We start from the raw sequence: 18,753 nt of genomic DNA on the forward strand, positions 1-18,753 counted from the left end.
CAACGAACATCAGAAAATCACCGATTAATTCATATAACAAGCAAATAGTAAGATATATTCAACCCTCAATACAAATGCATTACAATGATATACAACGAACATCAGACAACATATTATGATTGAAAATCACCGGTTCGTTAAGAAAATAAGCAAACATTTGTTTAGACTGGTGTAGCATTCCTAACCATTACAATTACATTCAAATACGCTTTCTTATTTATAATAATCATTTGAAGATGTATCTTCTCTATGTCCTTAGGTTTGTAGTGGCAAAAACTTAAAATAGTCCATTTACTGTAAATATTCAACACTCAATGTGTGTAATAAAGTAGTACGCAATACAAGTTATAGTAGCCAAAACTCGAAATACTCCATTTACCGTAAATATTCAACACTCGATGTACGTAACAAAGTAGTACGCAATACAAGCTATAGTAGCCAAAACTCGAAATACTCAATTTACTGTAAATATTCAACACTTGATGTACGTAACAAAGTAGTACGCAGTAAAAGCTATAGTAGCCAAAACTTGAAATACTCCATTTACTGTAAATATTCAACACTCGACGCGCGCAATACAGTAATACGCAATACAAGTTCTAATTCTAGTTCTGCATCTCATATCCGTCAGTGCACTATGGGAAATAACTCATCACTACTTCTTCTGTTCTCGACGGAACGAACGCTTGATGAAAACAAGCAGAAGAACTAGGAGAAGGACGACAACTCCAGCTAGAGCCGCGACAGTGCCGATCATCAATGGACTGGTCTCACACTCCTGTTCTTTGTCTCGGGCGTCAGTCTTCGTCACTTCTGCTGTTTCTGGAAGTAAACAAAAACAGAACAGATGACGTCATGTTACCATCTAGATTTTTATTTCAGTTCTACATTTAAATTCCGAATCTCGCCTCCCTCTCTTTTAACACATTTTCATTTATAAACACAAAAAACCTACAGTTATCCTCTCTTTTTTTCTTCTTCTTCATTTTAAATTTATTTTCTTACTAACATATCCAAATAAGGTTCAAGCATACTGTTCTGGGCATACACCTCAGAAGTCGGTTTAGTGATATTGCACCTACCAGTTGAACCATTAAAGCTGACTCATTAACAAAATCATGTTTTTATCTTTTCATTATCACGTCAGAGCGTCAATATGGCAAAGACAAGACAGGTAATCGAGAATGGTGTATCGCCGCCAAAAAATAATACGTGTATTAGATAAAATAATATAAACATATTGGAGACTGCGGCTTTATTTATTTATTTAGTTAGTTAGTTATATTGATGAAATATTTTTTTCCATAAGTGAGAATGATAGAGTACACACTATAAAAAATGAATCTTAGAGACAAAATTATATATCTGTTTTGTAAGGTCCAAAATATTAACGGGATAGTCCTGTCTAAGAACTAGGTTCGGTGCCTTTAAGAAATAGTGTGTAGCGTGTTACCTATCAGTAACAGGCTTTCTATTATTTAAAGGGACAGTCCTGAGTTTGCTGCATTGTAAGATGTTTCCGACTAATAAAATAGTTCTACGATTAAACGTACATATTAAATATATTTTCTTGTTTAGAATATCAGTGTCTGTATAGTCAATGTGTTTCTGATCGTCTTAATATTTGTAAGAAGCCAAAACTGGGTTTTGTCTTGAAATAATTTCGTACGTACAAAAATTTTTTTTTTTAGCAAATAAAATGAAATTTAACCTAGTACAAATATTAGAACGATCAGAAACACGTTTAATATACAGACACTAATATTTTATGCAGATTTTTTTTTTTTTGATATGTAATTACAATCGTTAAAAACGTCTGTTAGTCCATAACATCTTACAAATTGCAGCAAACTCAGCACTGTCCCTTTAAAAGTGGTTTACTTTTATATAGATGTTAAAATTTCCTGAAGACCAGGGCCCATATTTTCGAAGCCATCTTAGCCCTACGAAATCGTAAAACCATCGTAGGGTGTGACGTCACTACAGCACACGCCATTGTGACGTCATAGCTTATGATGATTTTACGATTTCGTAGGCTAAGATGGCTTCGAAAATACGGTCACTGGTTTTTGAAGATATGTAAGAAATAGAACAATACATTCGTGTCTGTTAGATACCATTTTTCTCACAAATCGTTGTTTAAAAAAACAACTCGTGAGATAAATGGTATCTAACGGCCGCTCATGTATTATTCTCTATAACAAATACTGTTCTCAAATTGTTGTACGGAATATTGTGTTTCAACATGTTTTAATTTGTCAAATGTACAATTCGCACAGTGTTTGATTCATTGATTTCAACTCATTTTCGTTCTTATATCCAATTAAGGTTCAAGCACGCTGTCCTGGGCACACACCTCAGCTATCTGGGCTGCCTGTCCAGGACAGTGGTTTAGTTGTTAGTTTGTTAGTGGTTAGTGAGAGAGAAGAGGGTGTAGTGGTCTTACACCTACCCAATGAGCTCTTAAGAACTCGCTCTGGGTTGGAACCGGTACCGGGCACAGTGTTTGAGCACTTATTTTGTAAGGTAATGAATTTGGAATCTCCAATCCTAACATTACCAATGCATTTTAGGGCAATAAATAAAATAGCAAGAGGGAAAACAGAAGAAAACCCCTCAACGGTTATTCTTAATGAGTAACTGTGTTTGTCAATCGCACCTGTGTCCTCTGGGTAGTCTATGACGAAAATTCTGTCAAGCACGTGCGTCTGGTTGGTGACGTCATTAGCAAGCCGCTTCCTTCTTCCCGATGACGTCTCTCCATTACAGTCAATCTATTAAAAACAATAATTTTAATTATATATTAAACTGAGGTACAAAATAAACGCGAATTGTCTTTTCATTGTGTGTGTTGGGGTGGAGTGGGGTGGGGTGTTTTGACTTTCGTTTGTTTGTTGTTGTTTCTAAAACATTTTGGTGCAAGTGGAGAAGTTGGTATGTTACTGGTTCCTGATTCTGTTTTACTACCCCCCTCCCCTCCCCGTCTACCCACTCCCCTTCATCAAGCAAGTACTTTAAACAGACTGTACTGAGGAACACAAGTGACGCAAAGCATCGTTTTAGTTTTCAATGTAAATATGTGGGCGAAGTGAAAACATACACATTGTATTTAAAAGCAGTGATATCCTAAACACGAAAATGTATTTAATATGCAGGATCGATCCCCGTCGGTGGGCACATTGGGCTATTTCTTGTTTCAGCTACGGCACCACGACTGGTATATCAAAGGCCGTGGTATGTGCTATCCTGTCAGTGGGATGGCGCATATAAAAGATCCCTTGGTAATAATGGAGAAATGTAGCGGGTTTCCCCTCTAACATAATATGTCAAAATTACCAAATGTTTGACATCTAATAAACGATGATTAATAAAAAAGATTGTTTTGTTTAATGACACCACTAAAGCACATTGATTTATTAATCATCGGCTATTGGATGTCAAACATATGGTCATTTTGACACAGTCATACAGAAGAAACCAGCTACATTTTTCCATTAGTAGTAAGTGATCTTTTATATGCACCATCCCACAGACATGATACCACATACCACGGTCTTTGATATGCCACCCCTGATCAGATGATTTACTGGAAAATACATCCTTTTGACTGCTACAGACTAAATCATAACTCATCTTCGAGCTCATCTTTGTATTTCATGTCTGCATTACTATACCACGCGACTGGTATATCAAAGGTCGTGGTATGTGCTACGCTGTCTGTGGGATAGTGCATATAAAAATCTCTTGCTACTAGTTGAAAACTGTAGCGGGTTTCCTCTCCATGACTGTGTCCAAATGACCATATGTTCGACATCCAATAGCCGATGATTAATAAACAATCAATGTACTCTAGTGGTGTCGTTAAACAAAACAAACAAACACCATACCAGTGTTGAATTATAATGAATCTACAACGCGACCTGTTCCCTTATTTATTTTTTTGCCAGTATATAATGTACGTACGGGAGAACACAGAGATTCAGAAACGGAATCACACGCTCGAACGGTGAAGGTCACTTTCAGTATGGCAGTCTCGGTGAACACAAACGTTTTGAATTCAAACCTCACTTTATTACGTCCGCCAAAATCACTCGGCAAGTGTTCCCAGTATCGGATATCTGTGATGAACTCTTGCATCTGAAAAAACAACACAACTAAAAAGTACTACTACAATTACTACTACTACTACAAGAACAATAACATACTAATATTATTGCTACTACAATTACTACTGCTACTACTACTACTACTACTACTACTACTACTACTACTACTATTACAACAACTACTACTACTACAACAACTACTACTACTACCACCATTACTACTACTACTACTACTACTACTCTACTTCTGCCACTACTACTACTACTACTACTACTACTACTACTACTACTACTACTACTACTCTACATCTACCAATACTACCACTAAATATTACTACTAGTACTATTACTACTACTACTATTACTACTACTACTACTAATAATAATAATACAACTAATAATACTCCTAATCCGTCTACTACTACTTCTACTACTACTACTACTACTACTACTACTACTACTACTACTTCTAATACTACTACTACTACTACTACTACTACCACTGTTACTACTACTACTGTTACTACTACTACTACTACTACTACTACAACTACTACTACTGTTACTACTACTACTACTACTACTACTGCTGCTGCTGCTGCTACAACTACTTCAATTAACCCTACAACTAATTTCGCTACTAATACTACCAGTAATAATTACTGTAGAAGACGTTGTAGTAAAATTAGTAGTAGTAGTAGTAGTAGCAGTAATAGTAGTAGCAGTAATAGTAGTAGTAGTAGTAGTAGTAGTAGTAGTAGTAGTAGTAGCAGCAGCAGCAGTAGCAGTAGTAGTAGTAGTAGTAGTAGTAGTAGTAGTAGTAGTAGTAGTAGTAGTAGTAGTAGTTGTTGTTGTTGTTGTTGTTGTTGTTGTAGTTGTTGTAGTAGTAGTAGTATTAATAGTGGTAGTATTAATAGTAGTAGTAGTAGTAGTAGTGTAGTAGTAGTAGTAGTTGTTGTTGTTGTTGTTGTAGTTGTTGTAGTAGTAGTAGTATTAATAGTGGTAGTAGTAATTGTAGTAGTATAAGTACTTTGAGTAGTAGTAGTAATAGTAGTAGTAGTAGTAATAGTAGTAGTAGTAGTAATAGTAGTAGTAGTAGTAATAGTAGTGTAGTAGTAGTACTAGTAACAGTAGTAGTAATAGTAGTAGCAGTAGTAGTAGCAGTACTAGTAGTAGTAGTTTTTGTTGTAGTTGTAGTAGTAATAGTTGTTGTTGTAGTAGTAGTATTAGTATTAATAGTGGTAGTAGTAACTGAAGTAGTATAAGTACTTTGAGTAGTAGTAGTAATAGTGGTAGGAGTAGTACTGTTAGTAGTAATAGTAGTAGTACTAGTAGTATAGTAATAGTAGTAGAAGTAGTAGTAGTAGTAGTAGTAGTAGTAGTAGTAGTAGTAGTAGTAGTAGTAGTAGTAGTAGTAGTGTGGTGGTAGTAGTAGTAGTAGTAGTAGTAGTTGTAATAGGAATAAAAGTAGTAGTAGTAATACTAGTAACAGTAGTAGTAGTAGTAGTAGTAGTAGTAGTAGTAGAAGCAGTAGTAGTAGTAGTCACAGTAGTAGTAGTAGATGTAGTAATAGTTGTTGCAGTAGAAATGGTAGTAACAATAACAGCAGTAGCTTGTTTGCGATGACCAGGATGGAAACATGGATAGATGGATGGATGGATGGATGGATGAATGGATGAATGGACGAATGTGTGGATGGATGGATGAACAAATGTGTGGACGGACGAATGGGTGGATGGATGGATGAACCAATGTGTGGACGGACGAATGGGTGGATGGATGGATGCACGAATGGGTGGATGTTTGGATAGATGGACGAAGTGGCGGGATTTAGCTCAGTCGGTTGCGTGCTCGCTTGAGGTGCTTTCGTCGCAGGATTGAACCACCTTGGTGGATCCATTCAGCTAACTGGATGTTTTTCTCGTACCAGTGCACCACAACTGTTCAAAGGCCGTGGTATGTGCTTTCCTGTCTGTGGGAAAGTACATATAAAAAAAACCTTGCAGCATTAGGAAAAATGTAGCGGGTTTCCTCTGATGACTACGAGTCAGAATTACTAAATGTTTGACATCCAATAGCCGATGATTAATTAATCAATATGCTCCATTGGTGTCGTTAAACAAAAGAAACAAAGATGGACGAATGGGTGGATGGATGGATGGATGGATGGATGATGAATGGATGGATGGATGGACGAATAGGTGGATGGATGGATGAATGGATGGATAGATGGATGGATGGATGGACGGACGAACGGGGTGGATGGATGTATGAATGGACGAATGAGTGGATGGATGGATGAATGGATGGATGGACGGACGGACGAATGGGTGGATGGGTGGATGGGCGGACGAATGGGTGGATGTATATATGAATGGATGGATGGACGGATGGACGGATGGACGGACGGATGGATTGATAAATAAACAGACGGACAGACTCACCCCTGTTCCAGAAGGTCCACGAACTGGTATTGTCCATCTGTGCTCTCTTTTCCGTTGTCTATCTTCACATCGTACAGCAGGATGGCGCCTATGCCTGAAACAGAAACTGAAAAATAAGTACACAGCTTATATTTAAGACCAGACTTACCTGTTGTTTAAACAGCATAGGAACCGCAATATCGAGAAATTTAATGTTTGACAGAACGTGTAATACACAGTCGTTAGGTGATGACGGTAAAAATGTTTATAATAAACTGTGATCCAAGTAAGCACTGTTTGTAAACACATGGAGAATTATAATAACCTACATCCGTGTGAACTGTCGGATTGAAAACCGAAACAGAAAAAAAGAAATGTTTTATTTAACGACGCACTCAACTCATTTTATTTACGGTTATATGGCGTCAGACATATGGTTAAGGACCACACAGATTTTGAGACGAAACCCGCTGTCGCCACTACATTGCTTTACACCTACCCACTGAACCTTGCGGAGCACTCACTCAGGGTTTGGAGTCGGTATCTGGATTAAAAATCCCATGCCTCGACTGGGATCCAAACCCAGTACCTATCAGCCTGTATACCGATGGCCTAACCACGACGCCACCGAGGCCGGTACCGAAAAAGAAGATAAAATGTTAAATTAAAATCGATATTTAGATCGCCTCTCAACGGGAGTAGGGGGAGAAGGGGCATTTCCTGTCCCTTCCAGTTTTAGAATTGGGTCGCATTGCCTAACTACTTAAAATCCCACACACACCCCACACCCCCCCCCCCCCCACACACACACACACTCCCTCCAAACGCACATGTCACATCCCTTGTGTCTCTCTTGCATTATGTTGAGTGTGTCGTTAAATAAAACAGTTCTTTCCTTTCTCCTTGCATTAAAAGGAGCGGGGACGTAGCCCAGTGGTAAAGTGTTCGCTTGATGCGCGGTCGGTCTAGAATCGATCCCCGTCGGTGGACCCATTGGGCTATTTCTCGTTCCAGCCAGTGCTCCACAACTGGTGTAACAAAGGCCGTGGTATGTACTATACTGTCTGTGGTATGGTGCATATAAAAGAACCCTTGCTGCTAATCGAAAAGAGTAGCCCATGAAGTGGCGACAGCTTGCATATCCAATGTAATCAAAGTATGTGATATTTTTTTTCAAATCACATATTTTCAGAATTTGATAACTTTGCAAATGAGATGTAACTTAATCGAGGTCACGGCACTACGTGTATTGATATTTAATCAAATGTACTACGGTGACACTCCATAATTGATGTATGCATTCATAGTCACCATTCAAAAACATTTCAATAGCAACCTTCCATTGAAAGCTGTCCAGCGTTCAAGTTTGACGTCATTTCCATTCAAAAAGACAGCACATCACATATTCTTACGTCGGCTGAATATCTAAAGTAGTATCGGAAATAAAAATTATTTTCGTCGATTATTTCTTACATATTAAAGACACAAGTAAATATTTTGTAAATATCTATTTAATGATAGTCTACCTAATTTAGCATTTACTAGTTTTGGCTCTCATTGATGTACAAGGTACTGTTTACTCTTGAAATTAAAAGAAAGATGTCAGTAAACAGGTGATTTGTGCACTTTATTAGAACAGACTATAAAACATTTTGGTCAACATGTCAATTTCATTGCTGTTACAATATGTGAGGGACCGTTCCTGATGGCGGTTTACCCCTATCCCTCTCCAAAACAAAATATTTGTAGATATTTATAAGTAACTTTTGAGTTTTTATGATCTATTATACCGGTATTAAAGGTGCTATCTCAAAGTTGCATAATGACAGCTATTGCAAATCATGTTTTTATTAAATTTTGCTTTAAGATGTAAAGACTACACCTTTAACTATATGCCCATAAATGATTATAGGAAATAATTTTATCTACTAGTACAAAATACATTTTTACTGGAGAATTTTTATCACAAACAGATGCTCACATATAACTTCGATCTAATATAGTACATTTAAGTGGTTGCAAGATTGTGTAAATTTCTAATGTACTTATAATGAATTTATATTCACTAAATATGCTGGTATAATTAATAATTTGTGCTGCAATTCAAAATAATCATTTAGCTTGTAGTTTTAAATTAAAATTTTGTTAAAGTGTAAATGAAATTGACACATATCATCAAAATGTTTTATAGTCTGTTCCAATAAAGGCCACAAATTTCTTGCTTACTGACATCTTTATTTTAATTTCAAGAGTAAACACCACCTTGTACATCAATGAGAGCCAAAACAAGTAAATGCTAAATTAGGTAGAATATCATTAAATAGGTATTTACAAAATATTTACTTGTCATTTTAATATTAAAGAAATAATTCTATTTACAACACTACTTTAGTAATAGCGGAGATGTGTGTACAATTTACAAAACCACGTTCTATTAAAGCGACATACCCTAGTTTTTAAACACTACGACGTACTTACATTTTATTATTTAGAATATTCATTTCCGTAGACCTGAAGTGGTTCTGGTCATCCGGGTTTTTGGTAAACAAACCAAATGCATTTTTCATAATTCTAAAAACGCACGTTCGTCTGAGAAGTAATGACTATCTAGACAAGCTCTAGTTATTTTAAGACGATATTTCCCTGTTTAAACATCGCAGACTTTAGTTTTTCTCTGTTTTAACTTTACCCACCTCTGTGTTGCAGGTTTGTAGATTAAAGGGACATTCCTGAGTTTGCTGCAATTTTTAACATGTTATCGATCAACATAGACTTGTTAACGATTGTAATTACATATCAAATATATGTTTCTGCATAAAATATTAGTGGCTATATATTAAACATGTTTCTGATCGTTCTAATATTTGTACTAGGTTAAAATTTCATTTTATTTCCTAAAATAAAACATTTTTCGTACGTACGAAATTATTTGAAGACAAAATCCAGTTCGGGCTTCTTACAAATATTAAGACGACCAGAAACATATTGAATATACAGACATTAAAAATATATTTAATATGCAAGTTTAATCGTAGAAATATTTTATTTGTCAGAAACATATTACAATGCAGCAAACTCAGGAATGTCCCTTTAACTAAACGTAGTGTCCATTTTTACAGGCCGAAACTAGGGTCTGCGCCTTTAAGTTTTAGATTATATGATAAAGATACCCACATATTCACGCCTGTTAACTATAGACATGTGTTATCTCTTTGACATATACCATTTAGCTAACATAAACGCAAATGATACACATTGAAATAGTCACCTGAAATCTATGTATCAGAATCACCAAATATTTGACATCCAATATCCAATAAATAATAAGTCAATGTGCTCTTGTTGTGTCATTAAACAAAACAAATATTTATTCTTTTTTTTACATAACTTGAGGAATTTTAGTTGTGTCCACAGAATGTTTCCGTTTCGCGAACACTAGTCCTGAGTTCAGTGACAGCGAGTGACGCTAACGTTTGCGAACTATTTAACGTGAAGTGCTGAACACGGCAAAAATATATGCCAGCCTGGGCAGTGATTCGTGAGTGGAGTCGAAAAAGTTGTTTAACTATCTAACTTTCTCGAACTTGTGCAGGTTTAATATATCTTGGGAGTGGCAGTCCTCCTGTGAGTAAAATGATAATGTATTATCATGGGGAGAGTCAGTCCTCCTGTGGGTGAAATAAATACTATACCATCATGGTGAGTGAAAATATTATTTATAATATAGCATGAGTAGCAGTCCTCGTGTGGTGAAAGGGATAATACATCACGGGGACTGGCAGTCGTCCTGTGGGTGAAATGAAGAATATACTACCATAAGCAATGGCAGTCCTCCTACGGGTGAAATGAATACTATATCATGGACAGTGGCAGTCATCCTGTTGGTGACAGACGAGTGATAATATATCAGCATGGGGGTATGACTGTCCTCTTGTGGGACAAATACGAACAATGATATATCAGGCTGGGAGTGGCAGTCTTGCTGTAGGTCAAATATGGACAATGATATATCAAAGTGGAGATTGATTGAAATATGACTGATACTATAAGTACATAGTGGCAGTCCTCTCGTGGATGAAATATGGATGATGATATATTAGTATGGGTAGTGACAATCATATGGTAGGTGAAATATGGATAACAATATGTCAACCTGGAGAGTGGCAATCCTCCTGTGGGCAAAATATGAATAATATTTCAGTCTGGAGAGTGGCAATCCTCTTGTGGGCGAAATATGAATAATATATCAGTCTGGAGAGTGGCAATCCTCCTGTAGGTGAAATATGGATAATAATCATTCAGCCTGGGAAGTGGCAATCCTCTTGTGGGTGAAATATGGATGACTATAATATATCAGTCTTGGGAGTGGCAATTTTCCTGTGAAATATGGATGGCAATATATCAGCCTGGATAGTGGCAATCCTCCTGTAGGTAAAATATGGATAATAATATATCAGCCTGGGGAGTGACATGGGTATATGGATGCACGAATGGGTGGGAGGATGGATGGATTGATGGATGGATACATGGATGGATGCATGGGTGGATGTATGGATGAATGGATGGATCGGATGGACGGATGGATGGATGGATATATTGTCGAACAGATGGATGACTGGGTTGGTGGGTGTATGGATGTATGGGTGGATGGATGGATGGATGGATGCATGGATGGATGGATGCATGGATGCATGCATGCATGGAGTTTTGACGGACGGAAGGACTTTGGATGGATCGATGGGTAGATGGACGGATGGATGGACGGACGGATGGATTGGCTGACTGGATGGGTGAATGTACGGATGGATAAATAGATGGACGGAAGAACGGATGGATGACTGGGTGGATGGGTGTATGGATGGACATATCAATGAATAAATGGACGGATGGATGACTGGGTGGGTGTATGAATGAATGAATGTATGGACGGACGGATGCATGACTGGTTGTGTGTGTGGACGGACGGATGAATGAATGAATAGACGGACGGTTGGCTGGGTGGGTGTATGGCTGGATGGGCGGATGGCCGACGTACGGATGGGTGAATGTATACATGGCAAGATGAGTGTATGGATGGAAAGATGTGCTATGGAGGGAATAAATGAATATTTAACGATACCCCAGCATAAAAAATACATCGGCTATTGTGATTGATGGAATGAGAGAAGGATGGATGAGTAGTCCACATACCTGATATTGCAGTCAGGGTAAAGGAAAGCATCTGGCCCATGTTGACCTTCTGACCAGAAGTTAACACATTGCCATCGACCTTGACCTCGATTGTGACTACACTAATATCGTTTTTAGCATCGGTACTTTTGAGCTGTGTCCTGAACAAACATAAAAGGAAAACTGATATCTACGTTTTCAAATGAATGTTCGTGGGTTAAATTGGAACAAGCATAATTAGCAGTATGAGAAATGTGCTGAAAAAAAAAAAAAACATTAGCCAAAGTCACATATGCCAATGGAACCATCTTGCTGTTCACCTCCACATCCCAGTCCTTGTTTCAATGATCGCGACACGCGCTTGCCTCTTTTGGCCAGTCGCTAAAACCTGTATGTTATCCTGAAAGTATAAATGAGACAGAGAGAAAAAAAACAGAGATACATGCATACATAAATACATACATACATATATACACACGCACAAAACACACACACACACACACACACACACACACACACACACACACACACACATACATACATATATCAGGCCATAAAATTTGAATTTTTCAGACAACCAATATGCCATTCGTGTGGTTTTAGTGTTTACACGAACAATTTTCTTAGTAGTTAGATACAAATGAAAAGGATAATGGTCAACGATAATCAAACGTGAATCTATGATGAGCGATTTTCGGCGCTTTTCTCCATCAAATTGCGTATCATAAATACGAAAATATGAGTTCTAGGACTAGCTTGAAAACTGCCAGGTAAAAATAAAAATGAAGTTTGTCTGTGCTAACTTTGGGGAAGATTAAAAAAATAATAATCAAATTCAATTTTTGCTTAAACTAGTGTAATATTGATCTGTCGATGATATTTGTCAAACATTTGTCAAACATCGATATAATTTAACCAAAATTTATTAACGTCAGTTTCGATTCGTTGGAAATTAGAAATTCTGTAAAATGTTATTCATAGTAACGAGAACACGATATCTCGTGCACCGCGGTGCATGTTCGTAATATATGGTGCATGCTCTTGTGACAACCAAAATGGGATTTAAACTAAATCAGTCTAAAGCTGAGATTCCTTTTGTCCGGTTGCGTTTGCGGCTCCGTTTACGACTCCGTTTGCGGTTGCGTTTACAATACGTTTTGAGTGAATCCATTTGACAGCAAAGTATGCGTTTATACAGCCTTTTGGCAGAAAGTCATCATAGCGTCAACAATTACCGCACGGCTAAACGGAAGAATCGCCCCATGGAGCGATTGAAATAAGCGCATGCGGTTTCGGATAACTAAACGCAAACGGACCGCACTAATGGAATCACTCTCACCTGGAACAAGCTGGCTTGATTAAACCGCACCGCACCGCAAACGGAGCCGCAAACGCAACCGGACAAAAGGAATCTCAGCTTAACGGTAGCTGCCCAGGTACCTTCGCGTAAGCATTGGCATGCTTTGACAGTCACAAAGTTAATATTACAGTACTAGAATGTCATCGCGTTTGCTATTAATAGATCCGATGAGAGAGATTTTTATTATTTTTTAAACTTATTTTCTTTTCATCAGTGTCATTAAATTGCATCGGTATATAATATAATATTCTGAAGAAAAAAAACTACTCCTAAAAATTATCTGATGTGCTACAAACAACGAATATTGTGACGTTAGAAGTTTGAGAATTTCAGCAAACTTTCCTAAATTGTAAATATGTCAGTGGCGTGCTAACGTAAGTTGCGTTTTATAACGAAAGTTGACGATGGTCATGAAGAAAATAGCTGGATACATTGAACGATGGAGGAAAAGCAGGTTAAAACAGTACCATCAAGCACATATCACGTACATCTAGGTCAGGGATTTCCCACTGCACGCAGTTTTGCAAAACATTGATGATATTAGCTGACACACGTTTCTTTGGATTTTCTGACGCGCGATTACAGCTTTTGCACGAACGACCCGTCGTTTGTGTTGATATTGGTTTTGCATAACCGACAGACGATCGAAAAAAAAATCGTTCGTGCAAAATGTTATGCCCTGTACATACATACATGCATACATATATGTTAATATCTAAGTGTGACAGTCAACCTCGACATACATACAATATATAGATATTCATACATCAATACATACTAGCCAGTGTCAGGTCTGCCCATTGTATCATGCATGTTAGCGGGATCGACTGCGTAGATTGTTTCAAGATTTTTCAAGATTTATTAAACAACACTCAGACACATTACAATGTGTAACAAGAGGACATTTTCAAATACATAATTAACATACATGACAAGAACAGGCGTCAACATAGAAGTATCTATAATTAACAGAACACAAGATATGCAAACAAAATAGCTAAAATATGCGGAGGAACGTCAGTTCACAAGACAAGATAATCTTTTAATAAATATAGCTAGGTTTTTTTAATAATGGTGCATTACATAATGACAGCATACCTTTCATTTTAAAAACGCTAGGATTAATTCTATAATATTGTTTTATATATTTTCTTCTAATATTTTCAATATCTCCAATATCGGTATTACAAAGTTTGCATATTCTATTTTCTCTAGGAACGTTAAACCATCTGCCAGTTTCGATTGGTAATCTTAAATTTGACGTACGCAGTTTAGTTATCCAGCATCTATTTTGGTATGATAATCTCGACAAATAGGTTTCGAAATAAAATTCTGTTTTAAATAATGTATAAAATTGACCCCTAGAAGAGTTTGTAATTTCCGAGAACCACTGTTGTATAAATTGATCACAGAGGTTTTGTTTTAATTCTTGTTTATACGATTTGAAATCATTATTTTGATTGGTATAGATGTACCCCATTCCCGAGTTATCGAAAATACTTTTTATGAATTTCAACCATTTAAATTGATTTTCTTCGCCACTGTTTAAAGAGAACATTAATTTATATAAAATATTACCAAGTTTATTTTCGTCTTTAACAAGTTTACTCCAAAATGACACCATTCGTAACTTTACTTGTATTTCTAAAGGGAACCTTCCTAATTCTCCATATACCTCATGCGTGTGGTCGAGTTAAACAGCGCCCTTAATATGGATGTCTGGATAGCTCAGAACGCATCGTGTGTGTTTGTTTGTGTTTATTTGTGTGTGTGTGTGTGTGTGTCTGTCTCTCTCTCTCTCTCTCTCTCTCTCTCTCTCTCTCTCTCTCTCCTCTCTCTCTCTCTCTCTCTCTCTCTCTCTCTCTCTCTCTGTGTGTGTGTGTGTGTGCGTGTTAGTACGTGTGGGCTTTTTAGGGTTTGTGTGTGTATGTGTGTGTGTGTGTGTGTGTGTGTGTGTATGTGTGTGTATGTGTGTGTTATGAAAAGGAAGCAGAACTGTCCAAACACATAAAGGAGTTACAGCCATCACCTATAGATTTATATGTAGGGTAATCCAAACTGTTGTGATTTGTATGTAGGATAAACCAACCTGTGGTGATTTTTTATGTATGGTAAACTAACTTGTGGTGATTTTTATATAACAAAAAAAGGAAAATCTATTGGAGAGTTACACTATTGTATTGTACTGTGTTGTACTGTACTGTATTCTATTTTATTGTATTGTACTGTACTGTATTGTACTGTATTTTATTGTACTGTGCTATATTGTACTGTATTGTATTGTAGTACATTGTATTGTGAGCCATAGGACTTTTTGTTGCATTGTACTGTATTGTATTGTACTCTACTGTATTATATTGTATTGTACAGAACTGTACTGTACTATTTTCTGTTTTATTGTACTGTATTGTATTGTACTGTACTGTACTATATTATACTGTACTGTACTGTACTGTACTGTACTGTACTGTACTGTACTGTATAGTAGTAGTTTTTTTAGTAGTTGTAGTAGTAACAGTAGTAGAAGTAGGAGTAGTAGTAGTAATGGTAGTATTAGTAATAGTTTTAGTAGTAGTAGTAATAGTAGTAGTATTTGTTGTTGTAGTAGTAGTAGTTGTAGTAGTAGTAGATGTAGTAGTAGTAGTAGTAGTAGTATTTGTTGTAGGACATACGTGTCGATATTATTTGACTCAATGTTAGAAGTGATGACGTTGTTAGCTTGATCAAGTTTACACGTCACTGTCACAATCTCATCACGCCAGTTCGTGTATATCGGGCTATATCCAACAAAAACATCAACCTTGAAATCTTTGATGTCATTCTGAAAATAACGAGAAGAAAAATAAACAACACTAAATTAATAATAATAATAATAATAGTGATTTTAGCTAAACGTCTACATAATATATTGGTGTAGAAAGCACGTGTGTGTGTGTGTGTGTGTGTATATATATATATATATATATATATATATATATATATATATATATATATATATATTGATTTATCCTATAACTTACCCATGATATCCATGTCATAAACCCATATGATAATTTACTTTATTAACCCGGTTAATAATGGTATGCACATCTGCAAGGTCTCTAGGTAATTTGTTGCTGTGGATGGGTCATTTGCTTACAAGTCAATAAGACCCGTGTACCTGAACGTAACGTTTTCAAAGATTTGTTTCAAATGCGTGACGTCAAACTAATCTGTGCTAATCGTGATGACGTCATATTATCGATGGCGGCGACTTTAGTACTGTGATTTACTAAAAAAATGTAATTAGAATGTTATTATAGAAGTGTTATAGGATAAATAGAATTCGCTACTCGTGTTTTTACCGATTAACATAGACTCGGTTGATATTTTCCATATTAAAAAATACTCTTGACGAATCATATATATATATATATATATATTATCATTTTAGTGTTGTTTATTTTTCTTCTTTTATATATATATTACTACTCAAAAGAATTTAAGGGTCAAAAATTTATAACCAAATAAGTTTCAGAGTGTATTAGATTGATGATGTAAACTACACCCAAAATTGTATTTATTGTTCCATATTTACAAAAAACCACAAATAAACGTCACTGTATACAAGAAAGTCACATGACATGCTGTCAAAGTTGAAGGTTGTCAAACATGGATTTTACACATTAGAACATTCGTTTAATAGTAAGTGAATCCACCCCTGGCGCGAATACACTCGACACATCGTTGCCTCATGCTGTTGATCAGACGTCTGAAGAACTCTTGGGGAATGGCCTGCCACTCTGCCATAAGAAGTTGACCCAGATCATGAAGGTTGGCCGGAGGGGCATGGTTATCCTGAACTCTCCTGCCTAATTCGTCCCAGGCGTTCTCTATTGGGGCCAAGTCAGGCGAATATGCTGGCCAATCCATCCTGGCGATACCTTGTTGTCTGAGAAAGTCCGTTACCACCCTGGCGCGGTGGGGTCTGGCATTGTCATCCTGCAGAACTGCCCCACCGCCAATCTGCTGAAGGCCTGGGAGAACCAACGGCCGAAAATCTCATTCAGATAGCGGATTCCATTCAGATTGCCATCCACCACATAGAGGGGGGTCCTGTGGTGGATAGAGATGCCGCCCCACACCATGACGCTGCCACCACCGAACCGGTGATGTTGTCTAACGTTAACGTCAGCGAAGCGCTCCCCAGGACGTCTGTAGACACGAACCCGACCGTCGTTGAACTGGAGACTAAACCTGGACTCATCAGTGAACATCACTCGACCCCACTGAACACGTTGCCACCGCAGATGAAGCGTGCACCAGTGACGTCTGGCCGTTCTGTGACGTGGTAGGAGTGGTGGTCGAACAGCCTGGCGACGGCAGCGTAGATATTGGCTATCAAACGATTGCGTATGGTTTGATCAGACACTCGAGTTCCAGTCGCAGTCCGCAGATTGTCACGTAATCGGCGTGCAGTGGTTGTGCGTTGACGTAGAGCCATATTGGTGATGTAGCGGTCCTCTCTATTTGTAGTGCTTCGGGGTCTTCCCGAACGTGGACGATTTCGAACAGAATTCGTTGCTTGGTACCGTTGCCACAGTCGGCCAACGACACTCTGACTGACACCAAGTCTCAGAGCAACATTTCTTTGCGTATTGCCATCCTGAAGCCAAGCAATAGCCCTTCCTCGATCTTCGATAGTCAGTTGAAGTCGTACCATTGTCGAATTTGGAGTGTGCACCGTACACGAACGCAAGCTCCAATTATACGGAAATTCAGCATTGGGAACATGGAATACACGTGCAAAGCGTGCAAATGAAGCGCTTTGTGAAAAAGCAAGTTATGGGCACCTAGCAGACCTTTCGCTTTCGCCCTAATTTATATGCAAATGTAAGCATGTTTTCGCCATTAGAACTAGTCGACAGTGTCAATGACAGTGGATTTTAATTCATTTATGGGTTGCTTAGACCCACTTTCGTCACAATGGAACAATACCATGCGTGACATTATGGTCTAGCTAATATAACTGACATTCAGAAAATAATGTCGAAAATATCGTCTAACCCTTAAATTCTTTTGAGTAGTATATATATAAAAGAGAAGAAAAATAAACAACACTAAAATGACAATTTATTTTTGATTCTGAGGTTACTTAACGCCTACAAGATAACATCTAGTTATCTAAAACAAAACAAAACAACCGTTAAATGTACTATTATTTCTTTACTCATTTTCTCAACGACATGACTGATGTGTTTTTATTGAGGTTTTGTATATATTATACTTTTATTTGATCGATGTACAACTTGACAATCGAATCCTCTTGAGTGTATTATGTATTATATATTGTGTGTGAATATCTGCAGTGCTGATAAGCTTGTATCTTAAACCATATTATTATAAAAATCCTAGCACAACTAAATTCAAAGAACTGTTTAATTGTAATAGATAAACATCTTCAATATCATTTTGACCGGCCTCGGTGGCGTCGTGGTTAGGCCCTCGGTCTACAGGCTGGTAGGTACTGGGTTCGGATCCCAGTCGAGGCATGGGATTTTTAATCCAGATACCGACTCCAAACCCTGAGTGAGTGTTCTGCAAGGCTCAGTGGGTAGGTGTAAACCACTTGCACCGACCAGTGATCCATAACTGGTTTAACAAAGGCCATGGTTTGTGCTATCCTGCCTGTGGGAAGCGCAAATAAAATATCCCT

At 37.4% G+C, this 18,753-nt stretch overlaps 1 protein-coding gene across 1 annotated transcript in view; it reads right to left on the minus strand.

The window, feature by feature from the left end:
* Positions 1 to 655: 655 nt before the first annotated feature.
* Positions 656 to 18,753, minus strand: part of LOC121385121 (EGF-like domain-containing protein 2) — a 25,157-nt gene continuing 7,059 nt past the window's right edge. The window contains exons 5-10 of the mRNA XM_041515658.1: positions 15,731 to 15,879; positions 11,720 to 11,859; positions 6,571 to 6,644; positions 3,964 to 4,137; positions 2,660 to 2,774; positions 656 to 822 (exon numbers count right to left, since the gene is read on the minus strand). Coding sequence (XP_041371592.1) covers positions 656 to 822; positions 2,660 to 2,774; positions 3,964 to 4,137; positions 6,571 to 6,644; positions 11,720 to 11,859; positions 15,731 to 15,879 — 819 coding nt within the window. The remainder of the gene's footprint in view (positions 823 to 2,659; positions 2,775 to 3,963; positions 4,138 to 6,570; positions 6,645 to 11,719; positions 11,860 to 15,730; positions 15,880 to 18,753) is intronic.

Source organism: Gigantopelta aegis, chromosome 11 (assembly GCF_016097555.1).
Source record: "Gigantopelta aegis isolate Gae_Host chromosome 11, Gae_host_genome, whole genome shotgun sequence".
Classification (NCBI taxonomy): Eukaryota; Metazoa; Mollusca; class Gastropoda; order Neomphalida; family Peltospiridae; genus Gigantopelta; species Gigantopelta aegis.